At 41.5% G+C, this 26,908-nt stretch overlaps 2 protein-coding genes across 2 annotated transcripts; both read left to right on the forward strand.

Moving 5' to 3' along the window:
- Positions 1-1,493: 1,493 nt before the first annotated feature.
- On the forward strand, positions 1,494-14,670 carry mbnl3 (muscleblind-like splicing regulator 3; the record flags this gene model as incomplete). Its single annotated transcript, XM_079269144.1, has 7 exons — positions 1,494-1,667; positions 7,864-8,028; positions 8,678-8,881; positions 8,975-9,214; positions 10,070-10,217; positions 13,612-13,706; positions 14,551-14,670. The coding sequence occupies 7 exons, from the start codon at positions 1,494-1,496 to the stop codon at positions 14,551-14,553; spliced, it is 1,029 nt and encodes a 342-aa protein (XP_079125270.1). The 3' UTR covers positions 14,554-14,670.
- Positions 14,671-21,661: 6,991 nt separating this feature from the next.
- Positions 21,662-25,691, forward strand: rap2c (RAP2C, member of RAS oncogene family). Its single transcript, XM_079268812.1, has 3 exons — positions 21,662-22,640; positions 23,593-23,878; positions 24,423-25,691. Exons 1-2 carry the CDS (start codon positions 22,368-22,370, stop codon positions 23,869-23,871), a joined length of 552 nt encoding a protein of 183 aa, XP_079124938.1. The 5' UTR covers positions 21,662-22,367; the 3' UTR covers positions 23,872-23,878; positions 24,423-25,691.
- The last annotated feature ends 1,217 nt before the right edge of the window (positions 25,692-26,908 follow it).

The following is a 26,908-nucleotide window of genomic DNA, read 5'->3' on the forward strand; positions in this document are numbered from 1 at the left end:
GAATCTGCCCTGTCATTGGTCGGTGATGTGCTCTGCATGCCAGCAAAAGTCCGTCCGATTTGCTGGAGCCTTGCATTGAGCACAGCAGCTGCAGTTGTGAAGCACTACTCCCCCCCCCGCCCCCCCTCTCTCTCTGCCCTGTCTCTCCTTTTTTCTACTTCTTCCCCTTCACATTAATAACTGTCTGGGAATGATCAGTGTCGACCACACACGTGCCTGCCGGTGCGACTTCAAGGACACCGCTTTTTACAGTATATTGTGGCATGATTCACTCCAAGTTAGTCAATTACTTTCTGCTCCGTGGAGCTCAGGGGAGTTGAAGTGACGTCTCTGTCCTGCCTGCAATCTCCCTCCATCCCCTCTCCCTCCCTCTCTCTCTCCTGTATCACTTAATCAAGACATAGCTTGCCCTTTCCTGTTCATTGCTGCCTCCCTCCCTCCCTCCCGTATGCTCTGTTCCGCTATTTGTTTGTCCTCGCTTTATTCTCTTTGGCTCTATCCCTTCCACGCTCCTGCCTCGTGGTCCTCTCCACCCTCCGTTTAAACCAGCTCCACACAAGGTTGTAGCATCACATTAACAACGTTTTTCTCCTCAACCAGGCTGCTTATTTTTTTCGTCGGTGCTTTAAATTAATGTTCTTTTTTTTAAATTATTTTACAGTCCACAGCCAGACGACAAGCAAGGACATGCAGAAGAGATGCAAGTGAGAAGGATGACAACAGAAGAATCGACAACGGTGAAGGAGGGACGAGAAAGAGACTGAAATAAGAGAAGGAAGTGGAACTCCAAAGTGCCTACTGCGAGGGGTCGTCTGCTGCTGTTAAGCTGCTGGATGAGAGCAGGACGTGGCTCAGTGTGTGCTTGGCCTTGAATGGAGGCTGTATTTTATCCTGACAGCCACAGAGTCATCCATCCCACGTTGCTGAGCTGCAGTCCGCACATAGCCTGAGCTGAGCCGCCACAGAGTCTCATCACTGCAAGGACACCATCCCTAAAAGGTTCTGCTTTTGTTTCTGCTCTACAGAAGTCTTCTTTTTTTTTTTTCAGGCCGTTCAAACCTAACTACAGTGACTGCTCCAGCCCCGGCCATGTTGACGTGAACCTAACAGTGACTTACGGCGGGCGTCAGTCGATTCAGGTGAAGGCACAGACGCTCGGTGTCACATGCCAGAGTGATGTCCTCAGACTAGCTCCTGTTTTTCCTGTTTTTCTTTTTTCTTTCTTGGAGACAGAGCTGGCCTCTGCTCACAGTCTGCCCCTTCTATCTCAAACTTCAGCTGCCACTTTTCCCAGGAAGAACTAACAAACATTCCCTAAAATACACCAACCAGAAGGACTCGCTGCCTATTTGCACTGAGGAAAAACGGAGCATTTCTTTGCTTCTATTTTTGCTGGGGATTTTTCTTGGATCACTATTAGTCACCCTTGCTCCCATCACACAGTTTTCCGTCCATCTGCCCTCACCGCCGCTCGGCGTTTGTGAGCGACTCTGATGGCTGTCAGCATGACCATGGGACGGGACACCAAATGGCTGACCCTGGAAGTGTGCCGTGAGTTTCAGAGAGGCACCTGCTCGCGGTCTGATGCCGAGTGCAAGTTTGCTCACCCCTCCCGCAGCTGCCATGTGGAGAATGGCCGAGTCATCGCCTGCTTTGACTCACTCAAGGTAACAACGCAACAGACATCACACATCTTGCTTGTTTAGCCACATGCATTGTGAGCTGTATTAAGGTAGTTGATGCCTTTTGGCACTGCGTAATATTAACACACACACACACGGATACACACAAACCTTCCTGTTTTGTTTTATAGCAGAGGTCTTTTTTTCAGATGAGGTGGCCCACCTTCGCTGTAAATATGTTCAATAAGCGTGACTATCGCTTAGGGTGTCATCTACTACATAAATTGTTACTAGAGATGCGTCAGGATGCGGGTGGCTCACCACCACAGCTCGAACATTTCCTGGAAACCTTACAAATATGTCAGTTGACCCCCCCCCCCCCCCTTTTACCCCCACCTCCGGTTTTTCAAAGCTATTTTCTCAGACTTTCTCTTCTTTCATCTATATGTCCTTCTGATCATGGGGTTTTTAATATCGTGAATTCTGGTAAACAAGCTTGTTAACAATTTAAAAAGTATCTCGCAGAATGATCTCTTTTAAGATATCTTGAGAATGCCATCTGGAAAAAAACCTTGTGGCCGGTCATCGCCCAAAGTTATTTTAAGACCGCTATAATACTGCACATCATTATATAGTTTATTGAAAACATTTGACGAAATATCTACATTGCTTTTGGCTTATACTGTGACACCTGACAAATCAAGGTACCTATTTTTTCCTCATTTGACAGCATATTATAGAGCGGGGTTACTGCCATAAAGCAGTCTTGCTAATCGCAACATTCCTGCAATGATGTAATACAAATAGTTATATTAAAGGGATAGTTACCGCAGTATAGATGGTGTTGAAAAGTCTCTGATGGTGGACACATTTATGTTTTATATACACCCAACAAGTTGTATTGTGATGGTAATGGTGGTAATTGCCCTGCCGTCCAGACTCACTCTTGGTTACACAAATAACCCTAGCGCCGAGCTCTTCAGTTCAGCCCTGTTGTTGCTATCTTTACCTACAGTTTGATACCCATCAAACATCTGCATCACAGACGTCCGGTTGTCATGTCTGGTGATTAAAAGTTAATCCACACCCTGCAGCCAATCAGAATTGAGGATTTTCCGTGACCATGGTATAAATGTCAAATTGCCTAATTTAACTAGGCAACGTTTCATTCTCTAAAAATAAACACGTATAGATATGTCTAACAATGTCAGAGGAAAGTCTTCTGGTCATGAAGATATTTAATGTGTCCATTTTGCTCGGGGGTGATGGAAGGTTCTGGTGAAGCCATTTTGCCGGCCGTCTGTCCGTCCATCAGTGGGCTTGAGGATCGTGCTGCTTCAACATCACTTCAGCTGCAGAACCACAACACTAGCACCACTCATACGCAGCAAACTATCAGTCTGAAAAGTGATTGTGCTTTACTGCGTTTTACAAGAGCTCCGACCATCAGTGGCCGACAGTGTTAAAATAGAGAATCGTCTGTTGCTGTATCGGCGTTTGTGTTTTGCTCGACGGGCTTTCATGCAGAGAAAAAGTGAGACCCAGACAAGGGGCGCTCTGTCTGAGCGCAGCTGCTGTCTCCTCGTTTATTGAGTTAGAATTTATTATTCAGCCATTTTTCTGTGTTATGTCCTCCAGAGCAGGAGGGAGAGGGAGAGAGAGGGAGAGAATCAGAGAGGGGGGCCTAGCAACAGCACAGGAGAGCGTACCCATTGGATAGTTTGATCTTCCTGAGTGGCACGGCTGTTTTTAGCACAGAGCAACAGCCTGGCTCTGTACTGGTTGCATTGATGGGAGAAAGAGGCGAGCTGCTTTGTACCAAAGGCACTGAACAGGCATTAAAGGCCACTTTCGATTATTTGAAGCCCCGGGGTCATGTTGTAAGAGAAAGAACTGAAGTTGGTGACAGTTGAAGGTCAAAGCGGCTTTCTTTATCAGGAGCTGCAGCGGGGTTTTAGTGCCAGCACAGTATGTCAACAACCACCTCTTTACTGCAGTCTTTCTACCCCCATTGTTGGTCAGGGTTATTCTCAGCTGACAGCCGTTGTTTTTGGTCGACGAACTGGAAAAAACAAGAAGCACACCTCGCTCGAGACGCTCTACAGCATCACTCATTCCTCCTGCTCTCCGCCCAACTCTCCCTTCTTTGTTAATTTCATGGATTTATCTGCTAATGGCCTCCCTCCTCACCGGCCCTCCCATATCTGGCATCCCCGGCCGGTCCGAGCCGACCGCTGTCATTCCCTGTTGCTCGTCCATTAGCTCCTTCTCGTTGGTCTGAACCTGCTGCGGGAGGGGGGGGGGGGGGTGGCTAGTTATTTTTACCTTGTTAACCGGAGTGCTGCTGTCATCTCAAATGATTAGTGTGGACATCACATCTGCCCAACGCACAGCAGATTCAACAGCAGTGTCACCTTTGGGATGACATAGTAGGGCTGCAGCTAACAATTATTTTCATCATCAATTAATCTGCTGAACACTTTGTCGATTCATCGATTTAAATCTTTTGGTGTATAACATGGCAGAATTTCTTTAAAGTGCTGCTTTTGTCCAAACAACAATCCTAAACCTCAATCATCATATGAGAAGAGTAAAATCAGGAAGTCTTCACTTTTGAGAGGCTGGATTCAGCATATTTTAGGCATTTCTTTGATGACTAATAGTTGCTAGCAGCTCTGTGGAAGTTCAGGAGATCACCAAAGTGATTATGATTCATCAGCTGAGTACCACAGCAGACTTTTAATTCATCCAGTAGTTATTGAGGTTACAGTCTGAACCAAAGTGTAGGACAGACCGACGGCGCCATCCCTAAAGTCAAACAATTCGTCAATGAACAAAACTGTTTCCAAACACATTTTCTGTCGATCGACTCATCGACGATTCGTTTCAGCTCTAAATCGTTGTCACTTATGAGGACGAACACAAACTCGTTTAGCTGAAGTTCGAGCTCGTCCCATATCAATATGGGCACAGTTTAGATCGATTCCGTCATCATGAGATTCAATCGATGTCTCACTTCTCTCTCATCACTGCTGTACTGATGGGGACTTTCTCTGTGTGGCGTAGTGTGTTGCTATGGCAACCAAAGGGAGATTCCTGACCCGATACTCTCCCCAACACTTCGACTCATTGGCCTCCTTCTCCAACACGGATTTAGTAGCTTTTATTTTTGTTTTGTTTTGCAGGACACGGTGCACCATTGTGCTCATTAATAGGTACTTTTCATTCTGAGTTTGAGCAGGCTTGCTGGGCCCATGGGACTCACTCCTCATTACAGACTCATCCCTAAACACACAGCTCGCTGACGCACAGCTTGATCGCATGCATCTCCAGTGTAGGCGAGAGTGTTTTTGTAAAGCCTCGTTGTACCATTCTGACCACTTTTCAAGCAGCTACATGTTTTGCTTGTATGCTTTCTGTGTGGTGTGTGAGGTCGTGTGAATCCCTCCGGGATGCTGGTGTAGGAGACATCGCAGTTTGTCCTATATAGCTCTCCTGCTACTGAAACCCTTTTTTTTTTTTTTTTCACGTGTCCTCATCTCAGCGCGACATCATCCATCACCGTCAGAGTCTCTGCACCATGACGTCAGTTTGTCTTTAGAGTTTTTTTTTTTTATTTTCCGTTGCTAGTTGCTACCCTCCCGTAATGTTTGCTGTGGGTGTGGCTTGACGACAAAGCATGTGGCTGACGCTCAGTGGAGGTAGTTTAGCGGGGTGACGGCTCATCTGCAGGGCCAGACAGCTGCTGTCGGCCCAGGGGTTTAATGGAGACTGCAGTTTTTGTGTTGACCTGCAGTGTTCCTGCAGCACCATCTTCACCTTCCCCACAGACTCCGGCAGGGAGCAAGGACACTGCCTTAACGACGTTTTGGCACAAAATGAATTGCTTTTAGATAAGTGGCTCAAAATCTGATTTAGGTTTTGACAAGAAGCCAAAAATGTCAAGTGGGAAAATTTGCATAAAAAGGTACTTCTGACCAAAAAGGTTTGTGGCTGCTCAATCCGAAGAAGCGTCAGCTGACTAAATACAGAATTATAACAACATATTAGGTTGTTGAAATGCTTCTTTTACAGCCAGACATTCACAACACATTGCACTGATCACAAGAATAATAGATTAATCATTCGTCAGAGGAACTACAACTGCAGTTGTACATCGTTCAACTTTTATCCAATATTCAGTTTAATTCATAACTCAGTATATTGCTGAGCTATGTGACCTCTGGGAATGTCTTCACAGCCATTTCTTGCTGTTTTATTTACATTCACTATTTAGGGAATCTGCTTTGCTGAAACACGTGTAAGACTTTGGTTGCAGTCACACAAACTTCTTGCCTTTGTTGTTTAAGCCTGAATGTGATGAATGAAGCTTTGCATACAAGACCAATAGAAATGCTTTGACTAGGCACATAAGCCCAACAGCCGACTGTGGCTGCACGGCCAACATGCTTCATGAATTGTCATGAATACAGTAGTAGTGATTAGGGCTGGGCGATATGGCCTAAAAAAAAAATCTCAGATTTTTTTTACAACAAATCCGATTCACGATTTAAATCGATTTTTTCCCCCAAAAAATTTTGCAGATGACAGAAGCTGTTGAAAACAATTTTTAATTTTATTTTGTGATGATTTTCCCTCGTAGGTTGATAAAAATAAAGTGCAAAAAAAACCTGAACATTGTAGAAAGGTGCCTGTAGTATACAAAAAGTATTTGGTCACTCTTTTGTTTCCCTGACTCATTTAAATATAAAATTAAATTAAACATAACATTAAATGGCATTAAATAGTAGCCTTCCATTGTAAACAACTGTGCAAATGTAACTTTTTACAGTAAGCTTTTCTAACTGAATACACTGATACAAACACAGCATGAAATAAAATGCATGTGACCCTTTAACATTCACATTTTCAAAAGTGCAACATCTGATCTAACATCAACACAACATATTTTGCACAGTAAATAAGTGCATGTAAACAAAATCAAGTGCATTCACAACATAACCAACAGTATTAAACAGTAGTGCATGTTTTTTCTAAATATTTTTTGCCAGGAAGACAAGCCTGTCTACTACCTCTGGCTTCAGGCATGTAACACAGTGCGCGCGCACTCTACTACGGGAACCCAACAGGGGGGGGGGGGAGGGGTTCTCTGTGTTCATTAGATTAGCATGTTTATTTTTCATATTTTTATTGGGGCTCACTGTTATAATATAGAAACACTTAATGAAAACTTTCTCTTGAGTTATTACCTCATGTTAGCCAGCCCTGTTATGAAGGTTGGTAATAGTGAATAAAGATCATGAAGAAACCAATAATATGATGTGCCTGGAATACTTTGGATTTTTATGATACTATTAAGTATGATAAGAATGCTTGGATACGTTTCAATGCTGGACTTCTACTTACATTGCTTATCCGTTTCATGACTTGGTGATGTTTCTACTCTTGATCCGAAAACATCCACCACCACTGACAGTATTCCAAGTTTCCATACAAATATAAGGAAAACAAAACATTGTTACTAGAATAAAACAAGCTTACTGGTCTCTGTTTTCTAATCCCATTTTATCTCTTCTCTGAACACAAGTGCATGTGCTGCTGTCAGTCATATACATCGTAGTTTATTTAATGACTGATAAGTACCGGTAGAGATAGTGATACAGAATTTGTCGTACAGGACGGTGGGAGTGGAACATGTGTTTTCACCCTCCAGCTTTATTTATCTGCTGTGCCTCCGTGGAAAAATTAGAAGCTGGCTCAAATACCCCAGCTGTCATTTCACATTGCTGTGAAAGAAGTTGTTCCGGCATAAAATGAAAAGTACAGTTTGACTGGCTCAATGGCTTTAAGTAATTTGCTTGTAAAAACAGGAAATGAATGACGGGCAGTTAAATGTTCAACTTTTCTGTTTTGCTCAGATTGTTCCAGTGTTGCATATTTTGAAGTGGTTGCACATTTCTCATGAATTATCCAAGATGCTGTCTTCTGGGACTTCATTCGTGCTTTGTTTCACCAGAATCTACCGTACGTAGTTCTGCTCCGTAAACGTGCTTGGTTCTTGATGTTTAGTTCAACAAATTGTAGTTTATTATACGGAGGAGTGCTCTGCTAAACTCAGAGCAGTTGCAGCAAAAAGGTGAGCTTTCCATGTCGAGGCACACCCTACTGATTTAGTGTCAGTGTCACCCCGGCTGTCTGCTCTCACACATCTTCCCCCCCCCCCCCCCCCCCTTCTCTTCAGGGGCGCTGCACCCGTGAGAACTGTAAATACCTGCACCCACCGCCACACCTGAAAACCCAGCTGGAGATTAACGGGAGGAACAACCTGATCCAGCAGAAGGCCACGGCAGCCATGTTGGCTCAGCAGATGCAGTTCATGCTGCCCGGAACACATATGCAGCCGATTGTGAGCAGCTCACACTAAAACTACGTCTTTATAATCAATGCAATGTGTTTGAAAATGTGGCTTATTTATCGAAATAATAACTGCTCTCCGTGTGCTGTGAGTGATGTTTTAGCCAGCAACAGAGTGGCAGTTATTTTGACTTTCTGCTCGTGCAGTTCATTTCTTCTAACTTCTGTCCTCAAATAAAAGAGAGTAAAGGAATAAATACGAGCCTTCTTCTGTCTATTATTTAAATATAAAATATGCCTTCCTGTCCATTTACAGTGAGAACTATGCAGAATTCTCTGCCAGATATAAACCATTTGGCTGTTTGATTTATTTTCGTTTTTGTTCGATCTTGCATACAGTAGATAATGATGCAGGGAAGTTATATTCAGCTACAGTGAAGGTAGCTTTGTCTCATTCAACCTTTTGAAAGGAAATGTAAAACTTGCTGACTCAAAAGTGACATGCAGAATATTTGACATGTTATTGATGCACAGGTAATTCCATGTTTGAAGTAGTAGTGGCATAGCAATGGGTAACTGCATGATTCTCATTTCCGTAAAAAAAAACACAGTACTAGTTATGTTACCACCAAATCGTCTCCTGAAGCTCTGCCATAACTTGTTTTGTCGCTCTCGTCTCTGCCCTTCTCTCCCTCCTTCAGACAACATTCCCAGTGTCGCCCTCCCTGGCAACATGCCCCAGTATGGCGTTCAGTCCATATCTGAGCCACATGGGCCCAGGTATGGGCTTGATGCCTGAGCTGCTGCCCAGTACTCCCCTGCTGATCCCCGGGAGTCCAACCGGCCTGGCAGCCATGGGCAACGGCATCTCCGCACAAAAACATGTGCGCACAGACAAGCTGGAGGTATGCGGCATGCGCGCAGTTGTTGTGTTTCTATGTTTGTCCACAGTATGATGAAAGGTAAATGTTGATCGGTGCTCCCGCTGGCCCTCCCAGGTTTGTCGAGAATTCCAGCGTGGTAGTTGCACGCGGGGCGAGAGTGACTGCCGCTACGCTCACCCTCTGGAGGCCGGCATGGTGGACTGCAGCGAGAACTCTGTCATCGTCTGCATGGACTACATTAAAGGCCGCTGCAGCCGAGACAAGTGCAAGTACTTCCATCCGCCAGCTCACCTGCAGGCCAGGATCAAGGCTGCACAGCACCAAGCAAGTCACAACACAGCGACCGCAGGCTTGGTGAGTCCAAATACTGATAACTCTTTGTTCTTTAAGCCAAAAATAAACATAACATGCTATTCTATGATAAGTTGAGCACACATAATGACCTTCTCAGAAGTGACATTCACCATCTCTTCTTAATACATCAATGAAACAGTAGAAGATGTTCTTGTTCTCTACTTGGACATTGTTTACTGATACAATGAAGGATCAGGGTATCACAGTATCCTTCAGCCAGCTTGAAATTTGATAATGTAGTCCGGGGATTATGTTTTTTTCATGAATGTCTGCTACTGTGTCTGAGCCCGTACACTCATCTACAAGGGCTAAAGTTAGCATTGAGAGCAGCTGTAACATAATCGGGTCAATCTGCAGTGCGGATGCTAAAAAACAAAAAAAAAGCAGTATTGGAAAAAAGATTAAAAACAGCATGAAAGAGATCAGATACTTCTCAAGGGTTTATATACTATGGCATTCATTTAGTTGCTGTTGCTATTTACTGAGTTCATGTTAAATGAATCAGGATTCATTTTTATTCGCATAACAAAAAACAAATAGATTTTTTTAAGTGACAGCTTGACATCACAGCCTTTAGTGTGTGTGACTAAAAATGTATTTTGGTTATCTTCCGCTGTAGTTTGATGTTTCAGCACCGGCCCCATTGGTGAATGAAATCATAACCATCCCATTTTGCTCTTGGCCTGACCTCTGGGCTGTCCTACATCACTTCAGATAATCTGCGATACTGCAGTGTCCTCTTGTGGCGGTAAACAGAAACATCCACCTCAACTGGATGTTGTGCCTATAGAGCACCCAGTGTATATTCACTCTGAGATAACGGCAGATAATAGGTGACTCTTCTTCTTCTTTCAGGTTCTGCCTCCAGGGGCCATGCAGCAGCCACCAAAGAGGGCGATCTTAGAGAAGAGCAACGGCGCTGCCGTCTTCAACCCCAGCATGTTCCACTACCAGCAAGCGCTGGCTAACATGCAGCTCCAGCAGCCAGCCTTCATCTCCACTGGTGAGCCTCCACACACACTGGAGCACAGCCCATACAGCTACCGTACATGTAGGAGGTAAACTGGAGTCATGGAGGTAAGGGCTTTTATGTTCGACGATTGGGTATAGTTGTGGGATACAGATATACAGTTATTTTGCAGGTGTAGTTTCAACAGTTGCATGCTGTGGCTTCTCTGTGTAAACTGGCAATAAAGTTGTAACATATCGTAACTGCTGGCCTTTACTCCTTCTATCACGCCACGCTTCTCTTCTGTACACTTTCTGTTGTGTTACCGGCATTTTGCTTCACTCTGGCTTGAAGTGCGATGAGAGTTGTTGAAGGCCAAAGTTACATTACAGTAATTAGTCCAAAAAACTCATCAGAGTTGAGCCATTATGTTGGACTGCCTGTGCATGGATTGCTGGGTGCATGCATGCATTGCAGGATCCTGGAGGTTCTTCTCTTTAAAAAGCAAAGTTGCATGTGTTGCAGCGTGAAGAAAGAAAGTGAGACAGAGTAAATGTGATAGCCAACACCTGTCCGACTACTTTCAACCATATTTAAGGTCCCACGATATGATTTTTTACATTGTGTTGGTTTTCATGTGTTTTTGCTTTAAATTGAATGTCTGGTTGTTACTAAACGATCAGGAGAGACTGGATTTAAAGGATTTCATTTAGATTTGAAGGACAGGCTTATTGGAAGAAATTACAGCTGAAACTGTTAGTAATAAGTAATTAATTAGTTGAGAATCCATTGCCAGCTATTTCTAAAACAGCTCAATCGTTCAGCTCATTAATCAAGCAAAAATCCCAAATATTTGCTGGTTCTAGCCTCCTTAAATGTGAGGATTTACCGCTTTTCTCTGTTTTATGCACCGATAATTATAACTTGAATATTCATGTTTTAAGGTGTTGGTCAGAAATTATATGAAGTTTGAAAGTGGCACCATTGGCTGTCAAAATTTGCTATTTTCTGGATATGAAGCAATTAATTGATTGATTGAAAATATAATCATTGGTAGCAGCCCTCAATGAAACTGAAGATGTGCCAGTGAAAAAACCTAAACTCATAGGGACATAATGTTTATGAAAATGTTTTTTGTCAACATATATTTGGCACATAATGATACAACTGACACTAACAGGTGTCATGTCGTGTTAACTGTAAAGAAACAGGCTCTCAGACTTGAATTATCGATACGCCACATGCCTGAATGATGGATTTATCTTCATTTCTTGCTGATTTGATATTCTACTTCTACAAGATACTAATGCTGATCAAAGCGGCAATGTGTTGCGTGTCATTGCGTGTCGTCACACATGTGCACTAACTGTAACGGCCTCGATGTCGCCGGTGTTGCTCGCACTAACCCGAACCTGTTGACTCGCCTCGACCTGCTGTCCTTCTCGTCTGCTCTCATCCATCTCTGTGTGTCTCTACATGATGTGACCGGCTCTGTTCTGATGCCCTCAGGGGACGTATAGGTCATCTGTATCATAGCTGGAGATCAATAACTGTATGTGTTAGTGGACAGGAGCCCTTATTGAACAATTGATTGATTCATTGATTGATAAATCGGATTAGCTGCTGAAGAACATAAAGACCTTCATCTTGGAGCTTTCATCCCATTGTCTTCTTCATTGTATCATGTCTGTGGGTTTCGTCTGTATTCACATTGATGTCCTATTTGTTTAACGAGTCCTGCTATGTGCAAGCAAGTCATTCATTCATTTATCTGGGTATGTGTACATGTGTGCATGCATCTCTTGTGAGGCTGATGAAAACCCCAGTGCCCAGACGCTGTGATGAGGAGAACTGGGAAGTGTAGGTTATCCCTGCTCAGACCCGGCCTGAACCAGCTCCCTTAAACCTTCGTTGAGCCAAGCGTGGCGACGTGGTTCTCAGTTTCCGTTGTGGCTGTGTGATGAAAATATTCAGAGATCTGAAACTGAAAACATCAGAACGAATTGTAGTTTAATCCAAATGTAAGGAACGCTGATGCAGCAGCTTTTCTTTTTTTTGTCATTTTACATGTTTATTGAAGTCTATCAGTACATTTGTGAACATGAATAGAATCCAGACCAGTGAGCCAGACTTCTCATCTGTGATCATCTGCTGATGTGTTAAGAGTGATTAATTAGGCAACATAAGTGAAAACAGGAGCTTTAAAGATATAGACGCTGCCGTCACATACTTTCTACGTTTAGTACATACAGCATCTGCCCTTACACAGCACGTACTGCTGATTGCAGTATGCATTCAACTGGGACAAATGCTGCGTGCCATTTGAACTGGGAAGTTGTACATTTTCTAATTTTCCAGTTGGCAATTTCAACTGGAAAGCATCCTGAAGCCGTACGAACCCCACGACCCTGACCTCAAAATCCCAGACGGCTTCTCCACGTATCAACAGTAAAAAATCAGTATTAATATGCTGTTTATTATCATGTCTGTCCTACTTGTGTCCCATTAAATCGGTCATACATACAGCACTGTCCAACTTCTGTGGACATGTTGCCACAGTGTTTGTATGCGCAAAATACCGACGTAATGTGTTGTTAACTGGCAATGCTAATAATAGCTAACCTGCCTGGAGCAAACCCTTTTAAGTTTTGGGACTTGTTGTACTGGAAGCGAGCGATTCAGGTGTGACGTCATTCCGTGCTCTGACTTCTGATTATGAGGTAAATGGAGCGCAGCAATACATAAGTGTTACTGTAGTAGTACTTGTAAACTGAGTTTTCCTTTAACTTGTCCCAACATTAGACATTGTCTCAATCTCCCTATTAATCATGAATCAAAGATGCTGGTAGAAAGCAGATCACACTAGTGTGACATTATGCAAATATTGCTGCTGTCTTTGTCCAAAGCTCCTTCATCGCTCGACATTTATAAGTTGAATATAAAGTGAGATGTTGAAATGTATCAGTCACTACATCTGATGCAACAACAAAATCGCAGATTTTATGACATTCCACTCTTTCTAAAGAAAAGATAAACTCGCATTACAGCTGTGACATTATTGAAAAGTGTTTTTCTATCTTATGGATCATTTGCTCCCTCCATACACATGCTCTGCCCATTTGAATACAATATATCAGATGCTCCCGTCTGATTAGATTGTATGACTGTGTATTGCCTTGTCTGTTGCCATTTGTTCGTGGAACAGTGCATTTAATTTAATTTTTTAACTAGTTTGCTTATAAACTGTAGTTTTCTTTGTCTCTCATTTTGTTTGCATGTGTCTTGATATCTGTTCATCCTGGCAATATCACTGGACTTGTGCCATGACTTTTGATCCGACACATTTTGCCATGGTAATCATATCATTCCTGTCCCCCCCCCCCCCCCCCCCCTCCTCCCCGCCCACATCCTCGTCCTCTGTCTTTCGTCTGACTCGCCCGAATAAAAGTTCCCATGATGCACGGTGCCACCACCTCCACTGTTTCGTCGGCTTCGACCCCAGTCACCAATGTTCCTTTCGCTGAATCTGCCGCCTCAAATCAGGTTTGCTCCTTCGTCTCAGTTCTCTTTTTATTTTTAGCCCAGTAGGTCTGAGTCCTGTTCGTAGTCTCCTTCCATCAGGTTAAAGAAACACCTGCCTGTAGAGTCACATTTATTATATTCACATTTCATCTGTCTTCACTTTCCAGTCTGTTGTGGTGTTTGCGAACAGTTAAAATAAGCAACTGTTTTCATCTAAATGTCCTAGTTTGGTGTATCATGTCTGTCTCTGTCTTCTATATAATTTATGGACATACAGTGTGTGGTCTGGCATTGGTAGCACACCTGCATATATATATATATATATATATATATATATATATACCTTCTATCTCACAGATTGGGGCACATTTTATGGTAAAATTCTCCAAATAGCACGGGGGGTTTAGCAGTTGCTTGTGGCTGTGTGATATAAAAAAAGGATTTATTTTCTTTTCAAGTTTATATTTTTCGTATTTACTTTAATGAGGTGTTAACCTTTTAAGGCCGATTACAGTGCAGCAGGAGTTTTAAGGGAGTTTTACTTTCTCTTTATGGTCTAAACGGTTTTTTGTTCCTGGATTAAAGAATGAATTTAAGAAGGAAAATCTTATTCCACATAATTTGGCAGCATTTTAAACTAGAAATGAATGACTGTTGGTGGCTTCACTCCAACAATAATTATTCAAAATGCGTGACTACAAACAAATATTGTCATGTTTTGGCTCACTTGGTAAAAGATAATTCTGGCTTTACTTTATAAATATTTTGCACACAAACTGAATCTTGCTGACTCGTCTGTTGTGTAGATCTTCGTGTCGGTGTGACTTCACTGCTCCTCTCCTCTCTCCCTCTCTCTCTCTTCCAGTAGACCCCTCCGAGCTTCTGTCTCCCGATCCAGTGGAGCTCCAGTGCGTGCCCCAGTGCATGCCCATGGAAACCCATTACTGTCCCGTCCCCAAACTGCTGGTGGCTGCTCCGGTGACCCTAAACTCAGTAAGCCTTTCCCCCAACCCCAGTTAAAGCCCCTGAAACCAATGCGCACTGCCAGGGCGGTCTAAAATGTGCCTCGCCCTACAGCGCACACTGAATGAGTGTGAAACTTCTGATAAGATGTTGTGAACGTAAGAAAGCTGCGATGATTCCCGCAATACAAGCCCGGACGTGTTACTGTTGCTTTAAAGCAGCCATCCTGATACACACTGACTTGGCTGAGCAATAGAGCTCCCTCGTTCGTACAGCCATACATGCCCTCACCTTAAACGTGCAGCAGACATGTGCACACACTCAGACATACAGACACATTGAAGACATGCCCTTTATGGGATGGAGCCATCTCATGATGCGACCCTTTCAACACTTTTGACTGTTCCAAAGTCAGAAACTCTGAAAAGCTAATTCTGGAAATTGAGACCATTCAAGCGGGAAACGGACCTGCCGCTGGTCTGCAACCAGTACGTATTGTCAAAATGAAAGAGTGTTTCATACCATGTCATGTTTACGTTTCAAGATGGCTACAAATGTAACATTTGTGTTGTACCATGTATATTATTCAGTTTGTTCTCATGGTGTCATCTTGCCTGATGAAACGCTCACGAGTTGTTGTTCATTTGTTTGTGCCTTTGATTTATCTGCTCAGCTGCAGAGGAGACTTAGTTTCACAAATGATTCAAAACACTGAAAACATACATCATTATACGGTATCTTCAATTAAAGGCAATAGTTGTTGTTACATAAATGTATCAACTTATAGCTCCAATTGTAAGATAATGTCGGTATTACAGTGATCACCACTTTAAATTTACATTGTTTTATGAATGTAATTTGAATCCCCGGTTTCACAGTCAGTATCTGATACTGATGGGATAATAGCAGAAAATGAGACGGTACTTTTCATGTAATGCAACAAAATTGAAGAACTACACATTGATGTAGTGACATAATACAATCACATCTACACTAAAGGGGCTGAGATGACAGATTTATAAGAATGTGGCTCTTCATTTCTTGATCTAGGAAACAAACTGCCTCAAAGGCAGTTTAAGGCAGTTTGTGTTATTAAAACTGTTTGAATTTGAGTGATGCAGTATCTTTAGTCGCGGCTGTGCTGGGTTATTGCCTAATGACTGAAAAGGAAGGTTTGTTTGTCCCGTTTCCTCCATGATTTGATATCGAAACGCGGTGTTAAAAAAATGACAATCTACAAGTCAAATTCACTTCTTGGCATCAGCCACAAACCCAGATTTCATGCGATTGTTCAACTCACCTGAAATCATAGTACAGACAAAATTATATTTCCGAGAGTCAGACTTTTATAATTGGCACTTGTTAAACTTTAACACCTGATGTCAGAGCTATTGCACAAGATGGGAGCTGGATTTGTGTCCTGATGTTGTGCCTAAATTCTGCGTGTGCCAATTGGTGGTTGGTGTACGCTAGGAGCTGCCCCATTTAATGCAATATATGAAAAATGTATGTGTAACTCTCAAACTCAGAGATGTGTTTTAAAAAGGCAGTTTGTTTGTGTAATTCTCTCCCTTCATGCGGCTTTTGGATTGAATTAGTGGCACAAGATTTTTATGTGTTATGGCTCTTCAGGGAGAAAGCTTAGAACTTGAAAATGTCCTGTCTGACTTTATAATGTGTCGTCTTTTCTACTGATGTGTCCTTTTTGTCTAAATTAGTAGGACTCTGAATATTGCATCCACATCTGTTATAACCAGAATTGAGTTACAGTACAGTCAGGAGATGGAGGAATAAATCACCCGTTTGATGTCTAATGTTGGAAAAGAAAATTGACAAACCAGTTGGATCTCAAATGAATGGAAGGAATTGCTTTGTAGGTGCAAAGAATTGAGCGTAACGGCTCTGGAAACCGGGCTGAAATCACTTTCATCCAAATTCAAATGTGCCTCTTTCAAGTCTCCTCAAACCACCACTGTCAATACACTGTCAGAACAGACCAGTGCTCAAAGATAGATGTGTCGTTTGGTACGTTATTATAACAGTAAATCACAGCTCTACTTGTTTCTTCTGAGACAGCTGTGCTGTCTTATCGTTCATGTAAAGAAATAGATCAGTGAGTTGTGTCCATACACATATTTGGTTAGTTGTAAATGCTGCAGATATTTCGGCATTTCCCACTGAACGTTATTCATTTTAAATAATGTTATCGTGTCGTGAATGTATCTGTTGCAAAAAACTCTTCACGTGCCCTATTAAAAGACAGGCATGTTGAAATGTAATGATTCACTATATATCGACTATTTCTGAGGTCATATACTGTAGGTACCATGCTGATACTGTGTTAAGACATATTAAAGTATGTGTATTGTTATATAGATTTATATTTAATGTCAATGGATGGTGTGACTACTTTTAGAAATATCTTTCACTCAGAAAAGCTAGAGCAGAATTGTGCTTTTTGAAGTACAGATGTGCACCGTACTGGTACAGAACAGTACCGTTTCATGCTAATCAGCTGTTGTACCCCTCTTAGAAAGTAGCCAAAGTGCCCAAAATGCACATATAAACAATGGTATAATCACGGGGCAAAATTGAGAAAATCAGCATGCTACCCTCATTTTTAGCATTTTCTTTTCTTTTTTGCATAATGTGGATTTGTCAGCGCTCGTTGTCCCGGTTTCTGTTAACTCCCACTGAGGAGGCTGTATACAGAAGCAACAGTGTAGACCGACCATTCAGTAGGAGTTTGTTACTGCTGCAACATGTCTGTAATCCCGCTCTGGCTTCCCACCCATGAACACTGACGATTGTGTTCAGTGGGGGCAAGTTAGATTGATCTTGGGTTTGTGTGGGAGCACCCAATCAGTGTGCTACCGTAACTTTAGTACCCCTGTGAGCTTATTCACTGTCTTTCCAAGTCACATGAGAAGATCAATACTGCTCTCATGTTAAATGTGAAGCTCGAACCTGCAGCCACTTACATTAGTGTAAAGATTAGTAAACAAATATTGATTTTAGAGTTTAAAAAAATTTGTATAATATATATATCAACTGATGCAATTGCTTGTATCGGCCAAATTATACGCAATTACAATATTTCTATCCTAAGCTAATATTGGCTGATTTATTGGTCTCGCTCTACTTTGGACAGAGCTAGGCTAGCTTTACCCTCTTGATTCTATTATTTATGCTAAGATAAGCTGACTGTCTCCTGGTTCAAGCTTCATATTTTCCGCAGAGACGTGAGATTGAGATAAATGTTCTCATCTGACCTTCTAAAAGAAAGTGAATAAATGTATTTCCCAAAATAATTTACTTTTTATCTACATGGTGGATCAAGCGTTGCCTGTTATATGCCTGTTATCGTACGTCTGTAAAGCCTTTTGGTACCGAAACGTACTTCTCCTTTAAGTTGTCTCCTTGCCATTGAGTGTGTTGAGCAGCTACATTTTGTGAAGTCTTTGAACAGACATATTTCTCTCCTACTCAATGAAATTGATGATTTGAATGTTCATCTCACAGCTTTTAAAGACTAGCTTTGTCCAGCCAAGAAAACCCCTCGCTCTAGCCTTCGTCTCCTCCCTCCTTCACATCATTATGCCTTCACTAACTGCTGTCCAGCTGGAAAACAACAGAATACTTGATTAATAAATTGTGCCTCTCGATGGCATTTTAATTTTTAGGTACATTTAGATGTATGTATTGATGTACAAGAGCGTGTGGCACGAGAAAACAAATGTTTTAACCTCTTTCCCTTTCTTCTTCTCTTGTACTTGATTTCCTTTAGGCCTCACTGTATTTTTCCCATGAATCATAACTCTGGAATATGCAAAATGCTCTGATCATTGTGGCCAGTGACCAGATCCTTTAGCATGTGGACAGTTAAGTCCTGAGCAAACTTATTTTTGCCGGGGCACAAACAAAGGGCCTTATTTCTTGATCACTGTATAAAGATGTGATAGCTGTGTATGAAAGTGACATGTAATAATGGTAAGTTAAGATTTTTGTTAACTGACATAAAAAACAGCATGGAAATAGAAAAAAAACCTAATTTATACGTAGTTTATAGTTTGTGTCGACCAACAAGAAAAATATATAATATTAAAATCATTTGTATACAATGATGGAGTCATTGTTAATGGTCGCTGTTGCAGTGGCAACAAATTGACAACATGGCTACCTTTCTACTACCCTAATTGTGATTTTTTTTTCACATTAATTAAAACAACATACATCACTAACTTATTCAAAAAGGGAACGTCTAATTAGTTTGTCTTGTTATTGCGACGTGATTAAATATTTTGTATGAAAAATTTAAATCCTTGTAATATCCAAAGGTCCTTAGGGGAGATCAGGTGTTTATTTTGTTTTGTTTAGTTGACCTTAATTGTTTGTTTTTGTTCTTGTACATGGAGTTTTTGAGAAATAAGAATGGACTTTGGCTTTTAAAGCGAACACCTATCTGTCAGGAAGGTAAAGAGACTTGTGGACTAATAGAAAGATTTTCTTTTTCTGTAAAATCAAACGAATCAGCAATCCCCACTGGTTACCTCCTTCAGACTGGACAGCCCTCGCTCAGTTTTCTCCGTATGGAGACTGAGCTTTCATTAAAGACTTCAGTTTTAGTCAAGAAGGTGGTTCAGAAGTCTCTTTCTGCCCAGCTGTGCTGGGTGATGTCGATCCTTGCTGAGGTGTATAAGACTGTGTGATGTTCACCTTGTTTGCACTTATGTACATAACTATGTCAAAATACTCAAAATTTATTTTGAATAAATATAGATAAAAGAGTTGATTAAAAATCAAATCAATGTATTGTTAATGATACGAGTATGTCTATTATTTTATTACAGTATAAAAAGATTGCTCTGAAGGATCTGTCCTTTGTTTGTTTGCTAGAGCCCTGTTCTTTGCCAAGCATGACATTGCCCAGCTGTAAACCACAAATGATTTGCTTTAAAAAAAAAGCTTTTTGTCAGTTTAATTTAGTGTAATATCTGACCCTGACACCAAACAAGAGAGGTGGATGAGAAGAAATAGTCAGTTTGGAGATATTCATATATATATATATATATATATATATATATATATATATATATATATATATATATATGAATGAATGAGATAAACCAGTACTAACCTTGTCCTTAAATGCTCATAATGAAGACATGAATGCAGGTGCATTCCTCTCTCTCCAGAAATACACACCAAAAACAGCACAGTATGCATGTGAGTATCTCCACATGCAGGCTGAATAGCAGCCAGTTAGAAAAGTGGAGCAGATAATAACATCTGACGACAGAGGGACATGTATGTGAGATGTGTTCACAGGGTTTTGAATTCACTTTACTTTTGTCATTTTGTAAAATGGGTTCATTCTTTTCTCCCTTGATGTCATAATCCAAAACAACAATAAATCTGAATTCTCCTCAGGCTATTTGTCAAAATTGCTAAAAACCAACATCCTTACGCAACTCTGCTCCTGCAGATTTGGGCATGTGATGCTCTACATTTGCTATTAGAGCCAGAGATTTTGTTGCCATGGCACTTGTCTTAGCGGTGGATTGACTGAGTCATCCTGGTGAGTCGGTTCCTCTGACTCCACATGTGGAGTGGACTTAACATACTGTGGGTTTTCGGTCACAAACAAGTAAATATGATTGTGATTTTGTTTTTAAATTGATTTATTGACATCATTATTTTAAAACAATTCAGTTGTAATTGTGGCTTTATCATGTAAGATGTAGTCTTTCTTTTACGTTCTATGTTCGTATTGACTTAAAACAGTATGGAGTGTAAAACGGATCCCTTTATTTAAAATCCTTTGTCGGGTTGGTGATTGATTATTAAATTGGGTGTAATCGCAGACTGAATGGCAACCCGTGGAAGATCAAGATGGCCAAAGACTGTTCAGGACTAAGCCATATGAAATACTCTCTCTTGACACTCTCGGACAGACTTGAAAGTGACTGCTGTTTCTTAGTCGCCTATTGTTTCTCTCTGTTTTCAGCTTGTGGTGCTTGTATGTGCTGCTGGCTACATGCCAATTTGTTTTGCCGTGTATAGCTATTAAGACTAAGTTACTGTGCCTATCATGAGTTCTGCTATTTCTGTTTGACCTTCAATAAAACACATAATCGTGATCCTCTTGTGGTGTGTTTTGTTCATTATCTTTTTGTGTCACCTTTTAAAGAGACATTTTCCATGTGTCTCCTGAATTGTGAGCTTTTTCCTGTGTATGACTTGATGATATTTTAATGACTGAAGGTTATATTACAGTTGAAGTGTGATGTCTCGGAAACATAGACATACAGTATATTTAAATATTGTATAAGGAACTGACGGTGACGGTGTACTGACACATCCTGGAGTACACTTCTACATCACTAGCAAGGTGAGAAAAGATAATACACTGGAGGACAGCAAAGAAATTATGATTTTCAGCCAATGAGTATCGATTAAATCACTACCTTGACACATCTGAACATTTAAGCTTTCATAAACAAGGTATAGGTTGAATCTAAATTATTTTTTGGCAATAGTCATACATTTGACATTCATCATTAATTATAATAGCGACATACAAAACATTTGTTTTAAAGAGTATTGCTCTGCCTTTAATTTGATTTCGATGACAGCAAAAATACAGACAAGAGAGAGGGAGGATTAGTAGCCTATGGCATGTAACAAACTTTCCCCAGCTAAAATCATATTAGGGACATTCCATGGTATGCGTCTTAACCACTTGTCCTCTCTAGCACAACCCTTTTAAAATATTTTTTTGTCCAGTGATATTTGTTTGCATGACCTTAAATCAGTTAATAATATCTGACTTGTAAAAATTATATTTACAAATACAATTTTCTTTTGCATGGGATCATATTAAACTTGGTAATATGAGTCATGTTTTGCAGCACCTGTAAAGCTCATTCAAGTATTTAAGCCTCACTGCTGTAGAGATGAGACTTTTATTCTGAAAACAGTCACACCGGAAACCTGGTTGTCGTTAGCGGAAACGAGACTGTTAGCTTCAGGAAATCACTTGGTGGAAGAAAAAAAAAAGAAGCTTTCCTTTCTATTATCAAACCTCCCCAGCACAGAGCCAAACCTACACTGGAGCAGCAACAGACTGTTGCCAATGGACCCTCGGACTACAATATTGAATCTGCGGTGTGTCCGTCGATCGTGCCGAGGCGCCGGGCCGGGCCGGAACCAGAACAAGGCCCGGACGGACGGACATAACCAGTGCGACACCGGCGGGCTGGTGTGTGTGTTTGCAGGAATTGGCATATTGTTGATAGGGAACGTGTAATGTTTATCACCGTGACTTGCTGCCTGTAGCTAGACAGCAAGTTAGTTCACGAGTCCCCGGTACTTGTGGTTTATCAGGTCGGATGTAAAGTCGAACATGGGACCGCGTAAGACTGAATTTAGCCAGAAGCGAGCTAGCGTTACCGCGAGCTAACACCAGAGTTAACGTCAACGGACATCAACTTTTACTCGTTAACTAGCGAGGCAACGAAAAGAAAAGGCGACGAGTATGTGCGCTACACCTGGGTTCATGTGAATGAAGAGGAGTTGTTTCATATTGCCCAACATTTTCTAGTTCGCTTGTTAGCTCTTTAAAGGGCCTGATGGATGTTTCTGGGGCGAGTAACGTTATAGTAGTGTAGCTGTTAGCTAAGTCGTTAGCTGCTAAGTTAGCCTGCCTCGACCGCTCTGATGAAAGAATACAAAGTGGTCGTGCTGGGCAGCGGCGGGGTCGGCAAATCCGCGCTGACCGTCCAGTTTGTCACCGGCACCTTCATCGAGAAATACGACCCGACCATCGAGGACTTTTATCGAAAGGAGATCGAGGTGGACTCGTCTCCCTCCGTGCTGGAGATCCTCGACACGGCGGGGACGGAGCAGTTCGCCTCCATGAGAGACCTGTACATAAAGAACGGACAGGGCTTCATCTTGGTCTACAGCCTGGTCAACCAGCAGTCATTCCAGGTACACCCGTCACCTGTACATGTCAGCGCACACACCTTAAACTGTCCATACCTGGATAGTTCATCACAACATTTAAACGGTGTAACAGGGTGTGACTCGTACTATCGAAATGCAGAGCCCTGCAGCATTAACATTTTACTTTATTATTCAAGTACAGTAGTTAATTTGTTGTCAAATACAGTCCATACATCAAGGTGTTCAGTTTTAGGCAACTTTATGTACATTAAAGCCTTGTGCACAGAGACTTTTTTTTATCAAACTACAAAGAAACATTAAAGTGTTTGACATTATTTAAATGTGAAACTGGCTAACAGCTTAAGATACCAAGCCTGCAAAACTGGTTCATAGTTAGAATGTGTGCAGGAAAAAGGAGAACACATCTTTGCCTCGTAGTTGCCTCAACTTTTCAATATGGCTGAACTGGGTTTAACAGAAAACTCAAAATAGTGAATTGCCACAACAACTTGTGTACATTAAACATAATGTACATGTTTAATAGAGACTGCAATACTTGTGTGATGACGAAGTTTTTCAAGGGCCTAAGCTGTGTCCTAGTTTCGATACTACACACTAATTGTATACATTATGTAATATACAGCTGTCCTTATTCTCATTGTATACTGTTTTTGCATGTAGTATATAGAAATATTATACTTATATATCCTCTACTAAAAGGACATTATGTAAGACAAAAAATCTGACCACAACTATGGACAGCTGTTGTCAATTACACCTAACAAAGAGAAAGGAAAATGTTTAATACGTAGTATTTATTTGTTGACTAAAATCTTCCTTTAACTGTTTCTCCACCATACTCGATTATTTACATTTTCTGTGAGTATGTCGGCATTTTGTTTTCTCTCTCTTGGTGCACTGATAATTTGTCTCAGTGCTACAAAAACTACGGTTTTCATGGGAAACCACTCGTATCCTCTCCCTGTCCATCTTTCAGGACATCAGACCAATGCGAGACCAAATAGTTCGAGTGAAGAGGTTCGAGAAGGTGCCGCTGATCCTGGTCGGGAACAAAGTCGACTTGGAGTCTGAGCGTGAGGTGGCTGGGTCAGATGGACGAGCTCTGGCTCAAGAGTGGGGCTGCCCATTCATTGAAACGTCAGCCAAGAGCAAGACTATGGTGGATGAGCTGTTTGCAGAGATCGTCCGACAGATGAATTATTCCACACTGCCGGAGAAGCAGGAACAGTGCTGCACAGCCTGTGTGGTGCAGTGAGAAAGAGGTACAAGTACCATTCCCATCCTCCTTTGCATGCTTGCATTCATGTACGGGCTGCCCCAAAAGAGCTCATGAGCACAGCACAGTTGGCGGCTCACTAATTTTAAAAATGTGATAAAATGTCCCTGCGATGTAAAATGGTTCACAAGCTGAGGAGGAATGTGACAAATGGATGACTGTGAGGCGTTTTTGGTCTAGTGTTATGGAGAGGAGAGGTCCAGTTGGAAGTGAGAAAGACGAGTGGGCAGTGCTGCGCCATGCAAACCGTTGGTTTAGCTTGTTATCATAAAATCGCAGAAAGTATGTGGCGTGAAGAACGCAACTGTATGAGCAGCTCAGGGCCGTGAAGTCTATGAAACAGACGGGGCTGCGAGCTGAGCCGGAGAAAGAGGAAAATGTGACTTCCTGAAAAATAAATTATGTTCCAAAACAGGAAGTTGTGTTAAGCACACAGCTGCACACTGAGAATGCCAGTTTTAGCTATTTAAACGTGTGGTATTAATAAGCTGCTCTGGCTTCTCTCTGTTCTTCTTTCTTTTTTTTTTTAGATGCATAATTTGTCTGGACCACCACGAGGATTTTGATCAACCATGAACGTGGGAAAAAACCGACTAAAACTTACCGCAGCCGGTCAAGTTTCTGTTCAGTGTGGTTTCTGACTCTTATCACTGAGCATCTGACAGGAAAGACGTCTGTCCTATTTTTGATATAACTGTTAGAAGACGTTTCTGCTGCAACCTCAACGGCCTTTTCGATGATCCAGGATGGAGTCAGACTGACGGACTTGTAATGAGCGAGAACGGCCATCTGTGAATTTCAGTCTCCTTTTTTCTTTTCTTTTTTTCTTTTAGTCGGAAGTATCCCAGAAATAATAAGCAGGCGTGTTTGTGAGGTTGCAGCTTCTTTTTAAAGCTGCTTTAATCACTATTATATACTTTATTATTACTTGTATTGTGTCTCACGTTTGGAATTTGACAAAGTATTTCCTAATATTGAAACATTTTGACTTTTAAGCATGCATACTTCGACCAGTTTGCTGCCCAGTTATGCTGCTGGCTCTATTTTGAGAATCTTGTCTGAAATAGTTCTTCTAACACAAACTACAGCAGCGTGTACAACGACTTTTTTTAGCTTTAGGAAAAATTTGACCGGCTGTACGACTCTGTGGATTAAACCTGTAACAACAAGAATTTCCTTTTTTATTATCTCGTTAGCCTTATTAGCCTGAAGCATGCATGCTCAAAATTGTAAATGTTCGACTAAATCCACTTGAAGTGATAAGGAAGAGCCATTTTAATGTTGTTGGCCTGAATTCTGTCAAAGTCTCTACAAGGCATGAATCTCGTGGCCGCGGGTCTTCCATTTTCAGTTTTCTCGAGGAGTCTGTGGGAGAATGATTTTGGAACGACCAAAGGAAGCTCACAGTGCAGATTTGTGTTTGGCTACATGACGTGTGTTGCTTTAAATTCGGGAGACGCTGATTTCTTGTCATCTAATAAGTCGCAGCAATGTGGTTTGATAAAAGTTCTGGCACAGTTAATCAGATTTAACTTTGTATTTTTCTTTTTCTTATAGTAACATATTTATTAAAAACTAACGACATGGGTAGCCGGTTTTAAACCTTTAAACTACTAGTTTTTGCTTTTTTGTGACTTCAAGATATCTGGTGCAGGATATCTGGTACGTTGTTTTTAAAGCTGAGGATTTAACAGAGCCTTAAATATTTTCTGTTGCACCCTGGTCTCATGTTTCTTTTTCTTTCTTTTTTCTGAAAGATATAAAAATCTGTCATTTGGTAATAAACATACTGTTCTTTCTGCTTTTGTCATTGGGCACAGTTTCAGTATCGGCTCTGATCTATAAGCGATGTTACATTGATACGTAATATTGGACTTGCATTCATCAGGTGGCCAGAAATACATCTACAAATATTAACTTCGCTATAGGTGGTAGTTAAAGAATAGAGTCATGTTTAGTGCACACCTGCTTCCTCCTTTAAACTAGTCACAAGCTCATATCTATATTTAGACCATTTTTGGTTACTGTAATTGTTCCTCCTTTCCATACGGGCCAAAAACGAATGTGTTCATGTCATTCCAGTTTTAAGTGACCAGGACAAAAGCCACACTCCTCCCCAAGTCAAGTGAACGTCTGTCCAAGTTTGTGATCAATTCACAGCCAGTATGAACACCAATAACAATAAAATGTGAGTGTTTTATACAGACGTGAACGAATGCTTGAAACGTTTTTGCAAAAAAACATTCTCATGATCATTACATTTTATATTTTGGGGTCTCGACCACGTGTTTTGTTTGAAAGATCAAAAATGTATCGTTGCTTTGTTTACTAGTACAGAATGAAACAAAGGATTTTAATTTGCAGTATTTCTATGTAGAGTTAGCAAGACGCTGCATATTGAGATGTCCCTGATTATATCTCACAAAGAGTTAAAACTTTGTCTGAAGCTGCATCGTCTAAAAATACCAGCTCTCAGAACCAGGCTACACCTTCCACTTCCTCCTGTGTGTGTTTTCATGCATCAGGCTGGCAGAGTGCAGTGGAGTCTGTGTATGCGTTGCACATTTAGTTTCTTGTATTTGTCTCACACAGTGTCGCTGTAGTTTCCACAGAGCTTAGGACCGGCCCTGGTTCCTCTCGCTCTGCGGTTGTCAGGTGGAGCTGCTGTGAGCTCGCTGAGCTTGTGCATCCTTCACAGAGCTGGCAGCTGCTGCTGTGTGACTTCGCTGAGTCAGCAGGGTCACCACATCTCTTCCAAGCTCCTTAAGAAGGAGGGGGGATGTATTTTGACTGCCTTGTCCTGGTTCCTGCTGGGTTTATCTCTGCCCACACCACAAGAGAGTTGTAGGCAGAGACATCTATCCAAACAAAAGCAGCACTGGGCTGTCAGCTGAGTACTAAGTAAACAAGTGTTTGTGTCTCTGTGAAGGAAAGCAGCTTGTTCCTTCAGGTCACCAGCAAGTATCAACGACCACAAGTGTCATGGAAATGGTTGGGTTATCTGATTGGACAATCA

The sequence above is a fragment of the Melanostigma gelatinosum genome, assembly GCF_949748355.1.
Source record: "Melanostigma gelatinosum genome assembly, chromosome: 5".
Classification (NCBI taxonomy): Eukaryota; Metazoa; Chordata; class Actinopteri; order Perciformes; family Zoarcidae; genus Melanostigma; species Melanostigma gelatinosum.

Bases quoted from the DNA above. Each gene is read 5' to 3' on its own strand.
- rap2c (XM_079268812.1), top strand. From the start codon at position 22,368: ATGAAAGAATACAAAGTGGTCGTGCTGGGCAGCGGCGGGGTCGGCAAA. The intron at 22,641-23,592 runs GTACACCCGTCA...TCCATCTTTCAG, and splicing joins TCAACCAGCAGTCATTCCAG to GACATCAGACCAATGCGAGA.